Source organism: Tympanuchus pallidicinctus, unplaced genomic scaffold (genome assembly GCF_026119805.1).
Source record: "Tympanuchus pallidicinctus isolate F22 unplaced genomic scaffold, pur_lepc_1.0 scaffold66, whole genome shotgun sequence".
NCBI lineage: Eukaryota > Metazoa > Chordata > Aves > Galliformes > Phasianidae > Tympanuchus > Tympanuchus pallidicinctus.
In genome coordinates, this window is record NW_026294787.1 from 189,307 (window position 1) to 206,186 (window position 16,880).

At 63.8% G+C, this 16,880-nt stretch overlaps 1 protein-coding gene across 1 annotated transcript; it reads left to right on the plus strand.

Moving 5' to 3' along the window:
* Positions 1-3,424: 3,424 nt before the first annotated feature.
* Positions 3,425-16,531, plus strand: LMNA (lamin A/C; the record flags this gene model as incomplete). Its single annotated transcript, XM_052665402.1, is given in 8 exon segments — positions 3,425-3,946; positions 14,516-14,582; positions 14,584-14,673; positions 15,353-15,478; positions 15,651-15,821; positions 16,305-16,349; positions 16,351-16,407; positions 16,409-16,531. Coding segments are annotated over 8 exon segments (1,032 nt in total), but the record flags the coding sequence as incomplete, so codon positions are not given.
* Between the last annotated feature and the right edge of the window lie 349 nt (positions 16,532-16,880).

The following is a 16,880-nucleotide window of genomic DNA, read 5'->3' on the forward strand; positions in this document are numbered from 1 at the left end:
CCGCATCCCATCCCTCATCCCATCCCGCATCCCATCCCGCATCCCGTCCCGCATCCCATCCCTCATCCCATCCCGCATCCCGTCCCGCATCCCATCCCGCATCCCATCCCGCATCCCATCCCTCATCCCATCCCGCATCCCATCCCGCATCCCATCCCTCATCCCATCCCTCATCCCATCCCGCATCCCATCCCGCATCCCATCCCTCATCCCATCCCGCATCCCATCCCGCATCCCGCCCGGCTCTCGATGGCCACGCGGTGCCGCTGCCGCTTCCCTCCGCCGCGCCGCCCCCCGTTCCCCCGCCCCTCGTTTCCCCTCCTTCCCATCCCCGTTCGTAGCGCTGCCGTCAGCTCCGCGTCAGCGCCGGCCGGAGGTCGGGATCTCCCCAATAACAACAGGAAAAATTAAAAAACCCGAAAGAATTGTAATAACGGTCCCAAAATATCCGCTTCGGGGGACGGGAAACCGCAGAGGAGCGGAGCTCCGAGCAACGCGCAAACAAACAGCGGAGCGGCGGAGCGGCGGATCGAGCTGGGTCCGGCGGCCCTGAAGCCGAGTTGCGCTGCGCGGCTCCTCGGGCGCTGCACGAAGCCGCCGGCGGCCGAAAGCCGTGCAGAAAACTCCCGTACGGCCCCAAAAGGCCGCCGGAAAGCTGCTGTGGACCCAGAACCCATTGGGAAAACGCCGTGGGGCCAAAAGCCGTGGAGAAAAACTTACAGGGCTCCAAAATCCCGCTGAAAAAACTCCTGTGGAGCCGAAACCCCATTGGGAAAACGCCTGTGGAGCCGGAACCCATAGGGAGAACTGCAGACCCAAAAGCCGTGGGGAAAACCTCATAGGGCCCGAAACCCATTGGGAAAAATCCCACGGACCCAGAACCCCATTGGGAAACCTCCTATGGGGCAGAAAACATCCGGGAAGTTCCCATAGACTCAAAACTCATTGAAGAACTTCTGTAGACCCGAATCCTGTTGGGAAAAATCCTCCTGACCCAAACTGCGTTAAGGAAACTCGCACAGCACCCAAAACCAGTGCGAAAAATCCTGAGGACCCAAAAGCTGTTGAGAAAACCCCATAGGGCCCCAAAACCCCACGGAAAAAAATCCCATAGGGTCCCAAACCCCATTGAGAAAACCCCTATGGACGCAAAACCCACTGAGAAAACCCCATAGGGGCCCAAAACCCCATAGGAAAACTATGGACCCAAAACCCCATTGAAAAAAAACCTGAGACCCATTGAGAAAATTCCTGCATTCCCAAACCCCATTGAGAAAACCCCGTAGGGCTCAAAACCCCATTGAGAAAATTCCCCTGGACCCCAAACCCACAGAGAAGCCCAAATAGACCCAAAATTGAAAAAAAAACCTCCTACAGACCCCAAAACCGCTGAGAAAAATCCCATAGCGCCCAAAACCCATTGGGAAAAGTCTGATAGGCACAAAACCCTTCAAGAAAGCCACCCTAAAGACCCCAAAGCCACTGAGAAAACTCAGGGTCAGGGTTGGGTTATGGGGTCAGGATTGGAGTTATAGGGTCAGAGTTTAGAGTTATGGGGTCAGGGTTGGGGTTGGGGTCAGAGTTCAGGTATCAGGGTCAGCATTCAGTTTAGGATTGGTGTTGGGTATAGGGTTGGGGTTGGGGTTGATTTATAGGGTCAGAGTTGTGGGGTTAGAGTTATAGGGACAGGGATACGGTTTGGATTAGAGTTATAGGGTCGAGGCTGCTTGGGGTTCGGATCTGTATCAGGGTCAGGTTAGGGTCAGGGTCACAGGGTGAGGGTTGGGGTTATGGGGTCAGAGTTAGGATCAGGGTTGGTTGGGGTTGGGGTCAGGGTTAGAGTTGGGGTTTGGGCTGGGGTTATAGGGTCAGAGTCAGGGTCAGAGTTGGGGTTATAGGGTTAGGGTGAGGGTCAAGGCTAGGATTAGGGTTATAGGGTCAGGGTTAGGATTGGAGTTATAGGGTGAGGGTTAAGGTTAAGGTTAGAGTTATAGGATCAAAGTCAGGGTCAAGCTCAGGGTTATGGGATCAGGGTTACAGGGTTAGGGTCAAGGTTAGGGTTATAGGGTTAAGGTTAGGATTAGGATTAGGGTTATAGGGTCAGAGTTGGAGTTATAGGGTCAGGGTCAGTTTCACAGGGTCAGGGCTGGGGTTACGGGGTCAGGGTCATTAATGTCCCACCCCAACCACCCCACATCCCACCCCATATTTGACCCCCCACCCCCCCCCCCATCCCCCCCCACATCTTTCCCCCTCCCCCCCCCTCACTGAGCCCTGCCGTTCACTTTCCAAGCTCGGACCCCTTTCCCCCCCTCCCCCCTTCCCCACTTCCCCCCAATTCCCCCAATTCCCTCCCTTTCCTCCCCTTCCCCCCCCCCCTCCCCCCTTCCCCCCAATTCCCCCTTTCCCCCCCCTCCCCATAGGGAGCTCTGACTCACGGCGGCCTCCGGAGCCGCCCCCCCCCGCGGGCTCGTGGGGCGCGGCGCTGTTTGGGTCGCGTTGCCGCGGAGCCGCCGTGAGTCACCGGGGGGGGGGGTCGAAGGGGGGGGGTTGGGTGGGGTTTGGGGGGGGGGGGGGGCGGGTCTGCAGCCAAGGGGGGAACCCCGCTCCGCCCAGCCGGCAGCCAGGAAGCGGCCCGGAATGGGGGGGGGCTTCAAAGGGGGCCGGGGGGGGACTGGGGGGCACTGGGGGGGTCGGGGGGTACTGGGAGGCATTGGGGGATACTGGGCAGGATATTGGGGTCAATTGGAGAACTTCTGCCCCACATCTGTGGGGTTTCACTCTGGGGTCAGTGGGGTCTCTTGAGGAGTTGCTGCCCCACACTTATGGGGTTTGCCGTGGGTTCATGGGTTCACTTGCAGAGCTGCTGCCCCACACTTCTGGGTTTCCCTATGGGGTGATGGGGGTCACCTGGGGTCTTTCACTCCACACTTATGGGGTTTGCCGTGGGTTTATGGGTCACTTGCACAGCTGCTGCCCCACACGTGTGGGGTTCCCTATGTGTTCATGGGTGTCACCTGGGATCCTCCTGCCCCACACTTATGGGGTTTGCCTCGGGTTTATGGGCACCTCCTGCCCCCCACTTTTGGGCTTCCACGGGGACCTTTCGCCCCACAGCTCCGGCTTTCACTGCGGCCCCCCGGGGTTCCCCGGCTCCCGTCCCGCCCCACAACTTATGGGGCTCAGCGCCGCCGCCCGCCCCGCCGCCCCCCCTCCGCGCGGCCCCACGCGGTGACGCAGCGCCTTCCCGCCCCCCCGGGGCTGGGATTCCCCGCCCCCCCCGCTATAAGAGCAGCAGCTCCGCGGCGCCGCGCTCCGCCGGCGTTCGGGTTGGAGCCCCCGCGGGATCCAGCGCTGCTCCGTGCGCCCCCCGCCCTCCTCCTGCGCCCCGCCGCCCCCCGGCAGCTCCGCCGCCCCCCCTTCGGCCGCCCTCTGCCCCCCGACCCGGAGCCCCCCGCCGTTCCGCCCCGCTCCGCCTGCCGACCCCCGCCGCCTCTCCTTTGCCCTCCGCCGCCGGTGCCGCCTCCGGACCCCCGCCTCTTATTTTCGCTCCGTTTCGACCCCCCGGCTCCTCGCCGCCCCCCGCAGCCGCCATGTCCACCCCGTCCCAACGGAGGAGCGGCCGGAGCGGCGGCACTTCGGGGACCCCCCTGTCCCCGACCCGCATCACTCGGCTGCAGGAGAAGGAGGACCTCCAAGAGCTCAACGACCGCCTGGCCGTTTACATCGACAAAGTGCGATCCTTGGAGCTGGAGAACGCCGGGCTGAGGCTGCGGATCACCGAGTCCGAGGAGGTGGTGAGCCGGGAGGTGTCGGGAATCAAAGCCGCCTACGAAGCCGAGCTGGCGGACGCGAGGAAGACGCTGGACTCGGTGGCGAAGGAGCGGGCGAGGCTGCAGCTGGAGCTGAGCAAAGTGAGGGAGGAGCACAAGGAGCTGAAGGCCAGGTGGGTCGGGGGGCTGCGGGGTGGATGGGGGGCAGGGGGGCATGGAGTCTGGGAAGGTAGGGGGCTGTAGGGGAGTATAGGGGGAATGTGGGGGGCAGGGGGGGGGCAGGGGGATGTGGGGCCCGAGGAGAGTAGGGGGTCCAAGGGACTGTGGGGGGCATGGGGGACTGCGAGGGGTGGGGGGGCTGTGGGGCAGATGGGGGTGTGGGGGGGCATGGAGTCTGTGGGGGGGTAGGGGGGCTCTGAAGGGGAGTATAGGGGCAGTATGGGGGGCTGTGGGGTCTGAGGAGAATCGGGGGGGTCCAAGGGGCTGTGGGGTGCATGGGGGTACAAGGCTGCCTAGGGGGAGTGTAGCTGGTTGTGGGGTTTATGGGGGGCTGCGGGGTGTATGAGGAGCATAGGGGGCTGGGGGGGTAGGGGGGCTGTGGGGTTTATGAGGGGTGTGGGGTCTGTGTGGGGTGTGGGGGGCGTTGGGTTCCGACACTGCGGCATTGGGAGTCTGAATGTGTGGGGCAGCATGGATGGAGTTGGGTTATGGGGGCTGTGGGACCCATAGGGCGGGCTGTGGGGCGCTGGGTTCTGGAGGGTCAGGACCCATAGGGTGCGCCATGGGGAGTTGGGTTCCCAGTGAGGCTGGGACCCATAGGACAGGCCATAGGGTGTTGGGTTCCGGGGTGGCTGGGACCCATGGGGCAGGCTGTGGGGTGCTGGGTTCCCAATGGGGCCGGGACCCATAGAGGCCCACTGCAGGGCGTTGGCTCCCCGGCCCACAGCGTCGGGCACCTGAAGGCGCCGGCATTTGGGATCTGTGGGGTGGATCTCCTAAAGGCCGTGGGGTCACCCTGTGGGGCACGGCATCGCTGTGGGGCCGGGACCCATAGGGCCGCTCTCTGGGGTCCGGCACTCCTGGCCCCACAGGTCCGCGCAGTGGGGCAGGGAGCTCCCCCCCCCGTCCCCCCCCGTCCCGTCCCACACTGCTCTGCTCTGCGCCGCTCCGCCCCACACCGCGGCCCCTCTGCCACGTCCCGACCCCGCTGCGCGCCTGTGGGGCCCGTGGGGCGCGGAGCCCCACTGATTCTATGGGGCCAACCTTCCGCTGCCCCGTGAGAACCCCACATCTGCCCCATAGGTCCTAATGTCCCTTCCCCATAGATCCCGACAATGTGGGGCTGAGCTGCCCCATGAAAATCCCCTATCCACCCCATAGACCCCAGTGTCCTCTCCCCATGGGTCCCAATGATGTGGGGCTGAGCTGCCCCATGCAGACCCCATATCTGCCCCATAGATCTTAGTGTCCTCTCCCTATAGATCCTGACAATGTGGGGCTGAGCTGCCCCATGAAAATCCCATGTCCACCCCATAGACCCCAGTGTCCTCTCCCCATGATGTGGGGCTGAGCTGCCCCATGCAAACCCCATATCTGTCCGCCCCATGGCGCCCGGGTTCCTGTGGGGCAGTTCCGGCTCTGTGGGTTTTGGGGTCGCGGTTTCGGGGCCGCGTTTGGTGGTTGTGGTTTCAGAAGGGAAATGCGGGCTGCGCCAAAACTCCCCCGCGGGGGGCAGCTGTGGGGCGGCGATCCTACGGGGAACCCCAAATCTGTGGGGCGGAGGAGATCCTATGGGGGCCCTATAGCAGACTGTGGGCGGCGATCCTACACGGGACCCCAAATGTATGGGGCAGAGGTCCTGTAAGGATGTGTGGGGCGGTGTCCTGTCGTATCTCCTGCCCCACAGCCGCCTGTGCTGCGCTATCGGCCCCACCAGAGCATGGGGTGTGGGGCGGCTATGGGGCGGCTATGGGGCGGCTATGGGGCGGCTATGGGGCGGCTATGGGGCGGCTATGGGGCCAGATCCCCTGCTTCCCATGGAACTGTGGGGCTGGGGGGGGGGACATGGCACCGGTCTGGGCTCCCCTATAGCTCAGGTTTTGGGGTCCCCTATGGTGCCCTCCTGCAGTCCCCCATAGTGGGCTTTTGGGGTCCCCTATAGTGCAGTTTTGGGGCCCCATGGTGCAGTTTTTGGGGTCCCCTATGGTGCCATCCTGGAGTCCCACACAGGGCACTTTTAGGGCCCCCCTATGGTGCAGTTTTTGGGGTCCCCTGTAGTGCGGTTTTTGGGACCTCCAGAGCTCAGGTTTTGGGGTCCCTTATAGTGCCCTCCTGGAGGCCCCCATGGTGCAGTTTTTGGGGTCCCCAGAGGTTATTTATTGGGGTCCGTTTCGTTCAGTTTTTGGGATCCCATAGCTCTGTTTTTTGGGGTCCCCTATAGTGCACTTTTAGGGCCCCCCATAGCGCAGTTTTTGGGGTCCCTATAGGGCCCTCCTGGGGGTCCCCACTGTGCGATCCTTGGGGTCCCCCGTGGTGCAGAAGACCCTATAGGGCCATTTTTGGGGTCCCCACGGTGCCCTCCTGGTGCCCCATAGCTGAGGCTTCTTGGGGTGCCCCATAGCGCACTGCTTGGGGTCCCCACGCTGCGGTTTTGGGGGGTTTTAGGGCCGCCCCCCAGCAGATCCCTCCTGGGCGGAGCGCCGCCTTCCTGCCCTGCGTCCCCAAACCCAATTAGGGCGCCAATTAAAGCCCAATTAAGGGGCAGCAGAGCTCATCGCTGGCCCTAATGAGGAAACGCCGCCTCCTTCCCCCCCCCCTCCCCCCCCCCCCCGGAGTTTATTTGTTGTTTGGGGGGCGGCCGTCCCCCCCCCCACCCCACAGCTTTGGGTTTGTGCAGCTGTAGGGCCGCCCCACTGATCTGTGGGGTTGGTGTCGCCTGTGGGGCTGTGTGACCCCCCTCCCCCCCCCCCCCCCCCCAAAAAAAAGGCTGTTTTGCATAGGGATAAAAGGAGGGGGGGCACAAAGGGCGCTTTGTGGGGCACGGCACCCATTTCCCCCCCCGGAACCCACAGCCCCACCCCATAACCGCGCTGTGGGTGCTGTGCTGTGCCTGGGTTGGGGGGCCCCCATCCTGCACCCCCCATCCTGCACCCCCCCCCGGGGCTCCGCGCGCTGTGTGTGGGGACAGATATGGGGGGAGGAAATCCTGCCCCATTGGAGGCCCTAAAATGGGGGTTTGTGAGCAGCTGGGGGGGGGGGGGGTGGCTTTGGGATCAGAGTAGAGTTTGGGATCTGGATGGGGTTGGGGTGGGGACGGCAGTGGGGTGGGGATGGGTTTGGGGTCTGGGTGGGTTTGGATCAGGATGGATGCATTGGGGTGGGGGCAGCGTTGGCACCGGGGTGGGTTTGGGATTGGAGTGGATTTGGGATCCGGATGTGTTGAGGATGGGGATGGTGGTGAAGTGGGGACAGCAGTGGGATCAGGGTGAGTTTGGGGTCAGGCTGGGTTTGGGATTGGGGTGGGTTTGAGGTGGGGGAATGGGGGCAGCTTTGGGGTGGGGGTGGGGGGGTCGGGTGTTGGGGTCGGGGTGGATTTGGGGTCGGGGTGGATTTGAAATGGGGACAGCAGTGGGACGGGGGTGGGTTTGGGGTCAGGATGGGTTTGGTGTGAGGTCGGTTTTGGGATGGGGACCAGGGGGACGTCGGCACCGGATGGCCTGGAAGCGGGCGGCTGTGGGACGGCGGCGGTGACTTCGGTGCTGGAAGCGGCTTTGGGACGGGGGCGGCTTTGGGACGGGGGCTGTTTTGGGCCGGCTTTGGCACTGTGTGACTTTGGCCCTGGGACGCTGTGGGATGGCGGCTCTGGCAGCAGAGCTGTGGGGCTGCAGTCATCGCTCAGGAACGTGGCGCGTCCCGGCCGGCCCCACTGCATGGCCCCATAAGCGCCCCCATAAGCGCCCCCATAAGCGCCCCCATAAGCGCCCCCATAAGCGCCCCCATAAGCGCCCCCATAAGCGCCCCCATAACTACACGACCCCCCCCCCCCCAGCTCTGCCATCCGGCAGCACCGCGCTCTCCCAGGTTTGACCCCACAGCTGCCCATGGGGCAGCATCCCTTCCTTTCCTCCCTCCTCCCCCCCCAAAAAACCCCACTGCAGTATTAGGGCTGCCCCCCCCCTCCCCCATAGGCACCGTGGGTCCCATGCAGCCCCTCATCCCAAAATCACCCCCACCCCACAGGCCCCACACAGCCCCTCATTGCCACATTAGGGCCGGGTGCCCCCCATGCTGCCCCCCACCCTACAGGCCCCACGGGCCCCACACGGCCCCTCATTTTGGTATTAGGGCTGAATGCCTCCCCCTCCTCTCCCCCCAAAATCACCCCCACCCCATAGGCACCATGGGCCCCACACAGCCCTCATTGCCCCATGAGGGCCGGTTCCCCCCCTTGCCGCCCCCCATCTGCCCCTCCCCCGCCCCACAGGTGCTCTGGGTCTCACACAAATCCCCCATTGTGGAATTAGGGCCCCCCCCTCCCCTGCCCCATAAGCACTGCGGGCCCCGCGCTGCCCCTCACTGTGCTATAAGGGCCGGGTGCCCACCCCCATCCCACAGGTGCAGTTATGGGGCGAAGGCCGCAGTGCAGCGCAGAGGGGACAAAGTCCTCCAATGGCCCCACAGGGACTGGGCCTCCCCAGCCCCCTGGCACTGCCCTGCTGTGGGGCAGCGGTTTGCCCCCATGGAAATCCCCAGCTGTGGGCCGGGGAAGAGCAGAGGTGGCCCTATGTGTGGGGCTGTGGGTCAGGCTGTGCCCTTAGTGTGCATCTGTGGGGCTGTGGGTCAGGCCGTGGGTCAGGCTCTGCCTGCTGTCTGTCTGTCTGTCAGCGCTGCAATGTTTGCACACTGTGGCTCCGCCGACGTTCAGTCCGACCCTCTGCCTGTGGGGCCACGACCCCGACCTGCCCCATCTGCCCCACACGTGGGGCTGGCGAGGGGGCAGCACTTTGTGCTGGGGGCAGCACTTTGGGGCGCTGTGGGTCGGCGCTGTGGGTCGGCGCTGTGCTGCGCGGCGCCATCCTCTTGTCTCAGCCCCCACTGCGTCTCTGCTCCATCCCCAGCTCTCCCCCTTCTCCATTCCTCCTTTTCCCCTCTTCCTTCCCATCCCATCCCCAACTCTCCTCCATCCCCGTCTCCATTCCTCCTCCACTTCTCCTGTACCCCCATCCCATCCCATCCCATCCCATCCCCAACTCTGCTCCATCTCCACCTCCATCCCATCTCCCCCCATCCCCCCTCCTCTTTCACCCCTTCTCCTCTGTACCCCATCCCCACTCCTGCTCTGCTGCCACCCCATCCCACCCCCATCCCATCCCAACGTCCCCCCCATCCCACCCTGACAACCCCCCAACATCCCATCCTCATGCTCCCCCTACACCCCTCCCATCCCAACATCCCCCACCCCCCCATCCTGATGTCCCCCCGCTCCTCCCCCTATCCTGACATCCCCACCCCATCCCACCCCACTTCCCTTCTCTCTGCTCCTTCTCTCCGTTTCCCCCTCAGCTCCTGCTTTGCTCCTTTCCTCTTCCACCTTTACTCCATCCCTCCTCCATCTGTTCTCCGGCCCGTTTCCATCCCAGCTCCTCCACTTCTCCTTCCTCATCCATCCCTGCTCCTTCCTTACTCCACCCCACCTCCTCTCCTGCTGCCACTCTGCTTCAGCCCCCTTCTCCCTTCCCTTCCCTTCCCTTCCCTTCCCTTCCCTTCCCTTCCCTTCCCTTCCCTTCCCTTCCCTTCCCTTCCCTTCCCTTCCCTTCCCTTCCCTTCCCTTCCCTTCCCTTCCCTTCCCTTCCCTTCCCTTCCCTTCCCTTCCCTTCCCTTCCCTTCCCTTCCCTTCCCTTCCCTTCCCTTCCCTTCCCTTCCCTTCCCTTCCCTTCCCTTCCCTTCCCTTCCCTTCCCTTCCCTTCCCTTCCCTTCCCTTCCCTTCCCTTCCCTTCCTTTTTCCCTTTTTTCCTCCATTTCCCTTTTTTCCTCCCCTTTCCATCCCCCACAGCTGCCCCCCCCCCCCCCCCCCCCATTCTCCCTATGACTCAACTCTCATTTCACTCCGTTTATAATTAACTCCATTTCCAGTGCCGCCCTTCAGCCTCTGCCACAACAGGGACCAACGGCCCCGGCCTTCGCTTCGGCCCCGAACCCCAGAGCTCAGCCCCAAACCCCGCAGTTCTGCCCCACAGCCCAGAGCTCTGCCCCAAACCCCTGAGCTCAGCCCCCAGCTGATGCCCCGGCTCTCAGAGCTCTGCCCCAAATCCAAACCCCAAACCTGCAGCTGTGCCCCAAACCGACACCCTGAACCCACCGCCCCAAATCCCGCTGCTCTGCCCCAATCCTGCAGCTCTGCCCCACATCCCAGACCTTCAACCCCAAATCTCAGCGCTCTGCCCCACATCCCCGACCTACAGCCCCAAATCCTGGCCCTCTGCCCCACATCCCTCCCCCACATCCTGGCTCTCCGCCCCAAATCTTGGCTCCGTGCCCCACATCCCAGCCTCTGCCCCACAGCTCCAGGGGATGTGAGTTGGGTTTTCCATTCCGTTCTGCTGGGCTGAGTCACGGCGGGGCGACGCGGGGGGTTGGGGTGGCGTTGGTGCAGCCATGGGACCCCGCAGATGAGCTGCGGCGCTGACGACCCCCAGCCGACGGCTTCCTGTGGGGCGGCGGGGATTCGCGGAGGGGTGGCGATGGCTGAGATTTGGGAACCGCAAAACCCCAAGTGGCCCCAAAACCCCCAACCCCGATGTTCCTGTGACCCCCGAGTCCCACGGCCCCATTGTTCTCATTGACCCCAATATTCCACGACCCCAACCTCCCATGGCCCCAAAGTGCCGTGGCCCCATTGACCCCCACATCCCATGGCCCCATTGTTCCCATGGCCCCATTGTTCCCATTGACCCCAACATCCCGTGACCCCAATGCCCCATGACCCCAATGTCCCCTAGACCCCTATTTCCTATGACCTCAATGCCCTATTGGCCCCAATGCCCCATTACCCCACATCCCGTGACCCCAATGCCCCATTACCCCAATGTCTCCTAGACCCCAACGTCCCACAGACCCCTATTTCCTATGACCCCAATGCCCTATTGGCCCCAATGCCCCATTACCCCACATCCTGTGACCCCAATGTCCCATGACCCCAAAGTCCCACAGACCCCCACCATCCCCTGACCCCAAAGTCCCACATCTCCAACGTCCCTCGACCCCCGGTGCCCCACGACCCCAAGGTCCCACGGTGGATCCTTGGGATGCAGAAGGGATCCTGGGGGGGGGCTGGGATCTGGGTGACGAAGGCCGGATCCCTGGGGCAGGGAGTGAGGCTGGGATGTGGATCCCTGGAGCTGGAGAGTGGATCTGTGGGGGGTGGATCCCTGAGACGGGGGGTGGGAATAGGGAATGGATCCCTGGGGCAGGAGGTTGGGATCCCTGGGGATGGAGAATGGATCCCTGGGGTGAAGGCTGGATCCCAGGGACGGGGGGTGGATCCTGAGAACGGATCCATGGGGTGAAGGGCGGATTCCTGAGGATTCCATCCTATCCTCATCCCAGTGATCCCCCCCCCCCCCCCCCCAGGATCTGGCTTGGGAATTCATTCCCATGGATCCCTTCCTCCATCCCGGGATCCGGCCCCCATCCTCACCCCGTCCCAGGGATTCCTTCCCCCCAGGATCCATTCTCCATCCCAGGGATCCACCTCCATCCCTGATCCAAGGGTCCCCCCCATCCCAGGGATCTGTCCCACGGATTCACCCTCCTGGATCCCTTCTCCACCCCCAGGGATCCCCCCCTCCCCCCCCCCCCCATCCTCATGGCTCCGTCTCCATCCCAAGGATCCCCCCCCTGTGCCGGGGATCCACGGTGGATCACTGCAGTGGATTCCTGGGGATGGGAGATGGATGGGGGGGGAGGGGGGGCACAAAGAGTGGATCCCTGGGCTGGGGAATGGATCCCTGGGATCCCCGGGGTGGCGCTGTGCGTTCGGAGCCGCTCCGTCCCCCCCCCCCCCCTCCCCCCCCCTTTCCTCCTCCCAGCTCCAATTTTCCGTTTACGTCGCTGTGGTTTTTGGGGCGGTTTGCCCAAAATTCGCCTTTTTTTTCCTTCTCCCCCCAGGGCTCAGAATGAAGCGCCGTGGGGCCCTTTTTCCCCCCTTTTCCCCCCTTTTCCCCCCTTTCCCCCCTTTTCCCCCCCTTTCCCCCCCTTTTTCCTCCCCTTTCTCCCCCTTTTTCCCCTTTTCTCCCCATTTTTTTCTGTTTTCTTCTCTTTTTCTCATGTTTTTCCTTTCTCCCCCTTCTCCTTTTCTCCTCCTTTCCCTTTTTTTCCCCTTTATCCTTTTTTTCCTTTCCCCCCATTTTCTCCTTTTCCCCTCTTCCTTTTTCTCATGTTTTTCCTCTTCCCCCTTTCTCTCCCTTTCCTCCTTTTCCCCTCTTCTCTTTCTTCCCCTTTTCTCCTCCTTTCCTTTCCCCCCTTTTCATCACTTTTTCCCCTTTTCCTTTTCCCCCTTTCCCCCATTTCATCACTTTTCCCCCCTTTTTCCATCTCACCACCCGCTGATCCCACAGCTCTGCTCTTCAGGTTCCACCCAGCCGTGCTGGGATCCCGCAGTTCTGTCACCCACAGATGGCACCCATTCTGCCCCCCCCCCCAATGATGGCATTCTGTGTCTATGGGGTCCCTCCCACCCCATTGATGGCATTCTATGATCTATGGGGTCCCTGCCCCCCCACCCCTGCTGCGATCCCACAACTTTGGGATCTATGGGGTCCCTTCCAACCCATTGATGGGATTCTTTGGTCTGTAGGATCTTTTCACCCCACCCATGGTTTTCTGATCCATAGGGTCCCCTCCAATCCCCCTCTGCTGCAATCCCGCAGTTCCGTGATCTATGGGGTCGCTCCCCCCCCAATGATGGCATTCTGTCATCCATAGGGTCCCTCCCCCCCCCCACTGCAATCCCATAACTTTGGGATCCACGGGATCCCCTCCATCCCCCCCCCGCTGCGATCCTGCAGTTCCGTGATCCATAGGATCCCTCCCACCCCAGTGATGGGATTCTATGATCTATGGGGTCTTTTCCACCCCACCCCTGCTGTGATCCCGTGGTTTTCTGATCCGTGGGGTCTTTTCCCCCAATGGTGCCATTCTGTGACCCATGGGGTCTTTTCCCCCCAATGGTGCCATTCTGTGACCCATGGGGTCCCTTCCCCCCAATGGTGCCATTCTGTGACCCATGGGGTCCCTTCCCCCCAATGGTGCCATTCTGTGACCCATGGGGTCCCTTCCCCCCAATGGTGCCATTCTGTGATCCGTGGGGTCTTTTCCCCCCCCAATGGTGCCATTCTGTGATCCATGGGGTCTTTTTCCCCCCCATCCCCGCTGCGGTCCCACAACTTTGGGATCCCTGGGGCCCCTCCGGAGTTGGGAGCCGCAGCTCCGGCCGCCCGGCGCTGCATTGTTGCGCCGTGAGTCATTGGCAGCAGCGCGGCGTGGGCAGAGCCCTGCGGTGCCGTGGGGCCAAGGGGAACCCGAGGGGCGGCTCTGCCCCACGGCACTGCGGCTCTATGGGGCACCGCGGGGTCTTTGGGGGGGCTTGGGGGGGAGGGGGTTCCCCGCAGTGCGGTGCCGTGGGGGGGAGCGTCGGACCCGTTCTTATTATAGAGGAGACGGAAATAGCGCTGGGGCTTGGATCAGATTCCCCCGCTCTGCAGAGGGGAACGGCGCTGACCTTGGGGTTGGGGGCTGGGGGGGGGGAGGAAGGGATGGCTGTGGGGCTGTGGGGCTGTGGGGCCGTGGGCAGGGGGAGGATCAGCTGTGGGCAGGGGGGAAAGTCAGCTGTGGGGCTGCGGTGACTTTGTGTGCCTGCAGACATGGGGGTTATGGGGCAGGGGGAAGGAACAACCATAGGACAGGGAAAGGCCCAGCCATGGGGGGCTGTGGGCCTGGGTGAGCCTACAGACGTGGGGCTGGTGGGGGCAGGGCAGTGCTATGGGGCAGAGCAGTGCCATGTCTATGGGGCAGAGCAGTGCTATGGGGCAGAGCAGTGCCATATCTGTGGGGCAGAGCAATGCCATGTCTGTGGGGCAGAGCAGTGGCCATATCTATGGGGCAGAGCAGTGCTGTGCTATGGGGCAGAGCAGTGCCATTCTATGGGGCAGAGCAGTGCTATGGGGCAGAGCAGTGCCATTCTGTGCTATGGGGTAGAGCAGTGTCATTCTATGGGGCAGAGCAGTGCCATTCTATGGGGCAGAGCAGTGCTATGGGGTAGAGCAGTGTCATTCTATGGGGCAGAGCAGTGCCATTCTATGGGGCAGAGCAGTGCTATGGGGCAGAGCAGTGTCATTCTATGGGGCAGAGCAGTGCTATGGGGTAGAGCAGTGTCATTCTATGGGGCAGAGCAGTGCTATGGGGTAGAGCAGTGTCATTCTATGGGGCAGAGCAGTGCTATGGGGCAGAGCAGTGCCACGGCCGTGGGGCGTTGGCCGGGAGGCGGAAGTTGGAGGAGGGAACGGAGCTGCGCCACCTCCTGCCGCCAGGGGGCGCCACCGGCGTCGACGCGGCCGCCTCTTCCGGTCTGGCGGCGCCCACTTCCGGCCGCTCGGCGCGCAGTCATGGCCGCCCCCAGGCGGCGCCGTGTGGCGCTGCGCGGTGATCCGGCGATGCCGGCGCCGCTGACCCCGCGGCGTTTGCAGGAACGCCAAGAAGGAGGCGGACCTCCTGGCGGCCCAGGCGCGCCTCAAGGACCTGGAGGCTCTGCTCAAACTCCAAGGAGGCCGCGCTGTCCACGGCGCTGGGTGAGAAGAGGAACCTGGAGAACGAAGTGCGGGACCTGAGGGCGCAGGTGGCCAAGGTGAGGCGGGGGGGTGCGCAAAGATTGCGCGCTGTGCGGCGCTGTGGGGCACTGCTGGGTGCTACGGGCCGCTGTTGGGTGCTGTGGGGCGCTGTTGGGTGCTGTGGGGCGCTATGGGATGCTATGGGGCGCTGTTGCACTCGACGGGGCTCCATGGGGTGCTATGGGGCACTATTGGGTGCTGTGGGGTGTTGTGGGCGCTATGGGACACTGTTGCACATTCCTGGGCACTGTTGGGTGCTGTGGGGCACACTTGGGCACTGTTGCGCAGTACTGGGTGCTGTGGGGTGCTGTGGGTCATTATAGGGCACTATGGATGCTACTGGGCTCTGTGGGGCACTGTGGGATGGTATGGGGTGCTATAGGGCGCTATTGCACACTGCTGGGCGCTATGGGGCACTGTTGATTGCTATTGAGTGCTGTTGGGTGCTATGGGTCACTGTTGGGGTGCTATGGGGCACATGCGTGGGGGATCTGTGGGCTGCAGTATTGCTGGATCCCACGGAGTCTCTGCGTGTGACCCCCAAACATATGGGGCTGGGAGTGGGGATGTGTGGGGCTGGGGGTGGATGTGTGGGACTGGGGATGTGGGGATGTGTGGGACTGGGGATGTGGGGATGTGTGGGGCTGGGGATGTGGGGATGTGTGGGGCTGGGCTGCAGCGGTGTTTGCGTTGCAGCTGGACGGCGCGCTGGGCGAGGCCAAGAAGCAGCTGCAGGACGAGATGCTGCGGCGCGTGGATGCCGAGAACCGCCTGCAGACCCTGAAGGAGGAGCTGGAGTTCCAGAAGAACATCTACAGCGAGGTGCGGCGCGTGGCGCCACTGCCAGCCCTGCCCCACAGCGGGCGCCTGTGCCCCCAAGTGACTCCGCTTGCCCATGTGCCCCCCCAAGTGCTGCCATGTGCTCCCCACATGCCTCCTAAGTGCTGCCATCTGCCCCCCAAGTGACTGCGTTTGCCCCCCTGATGCCCCCCAGGAGCTGCGGGAGACCAAGCGGCGGCACGAGACGCGGCTGGTGGAGATCGACAACGGGAGGCAGCAGGAGTTCGAGAGCAAACTGGCCGAGGCGCTGCAGGACCTGCGGCGGCAGCACGAGAATCAGATCCGGCACTACCGCGATGAGCTGGAGAAAACCTACGGCGCCAAGGTGAGCGGGGGGGGGCTGTGGGAGAGGGAGTCAGCGGCTGAGCTGGGGGGCCGTAGGGCGGGGGAAAGGGGCGGCTGTGGGGGTGGGGGTCAGCGTCTGGCTTGTGGGGGCCACAGGGGGGCGAGGGGCAGCTGTGGGGCAGGGCTGAGCCCCAGATGTGGGGCTGTGGGGCAGGATAAAGCCTCAGCTGTGGGGTGGGGGGGGCTCAGCTCAACCTGGCCCTAAGCCTGATCCCAGCGCTGACCCTGACCTGACCCCTAGGCTGACCCTGACCCCCCCCAACCTCAACCCCGACCCCCTGACCAGATCTGACCCCGCCGTTTTGCCCCCCACCCTGACCTGACCCCTGACCCCTACCCTAACGCTGACCCTGACCCCCACCTGACCTGAACCCCAACCCCTGACCTGATCTGACCCCACCGTTTTGCCTCCTCCCTTCCCCCCCCGATCTGACCCTGACCCCCGGCCCGCTCTGACCCCCAGCTGGAGAACGCCAAGCAGTCGGCGGAGCGGAACAGCAGCCTGGCGGGGCGCCGCGCACGAGGAGCTGCAGCAGACGCGCGTCCGCATCGACAGCCTGAGCACCCGAGCTCAGCCAGCTGCAGAAGCAGGTGGGAGCGGGGGGTCCTTCGCCCCCAGACCCACGAAACCCGGGGGGGCTCCTCCCAACCCCCCCCACCCTGGACCCCCCCCGGGTGGTGTCGTCCCAAGCCCTGCCCCGCTCCAGATGCTCCCTGGGGGGGGCCCCCCCATCCCCTCCCCCCCATCCCCTCCCCTCCCCCCCATCCCCTCCCCCCCATCCCCCTCCCTTCCAACCCCCCCACCCCCACTCCAGCCCTCCCCCCTCACAACCCCCCCTACCACCCCCCCCCAATACCCCCCTACCTCCACCCCCTCCACCACAACCCCCCCCACCCCGGCTGTAACCCCCCAGCACAACCCTCCCCCGCCCCCCCCCCACATCCCACTCCACCCCCCCCATCCCCCCCACTCCAACCCCCCACACCCTCCAACCTCCCATCCCCCCACTCCAACACCCCTTAACACCCCCCAGCCCCC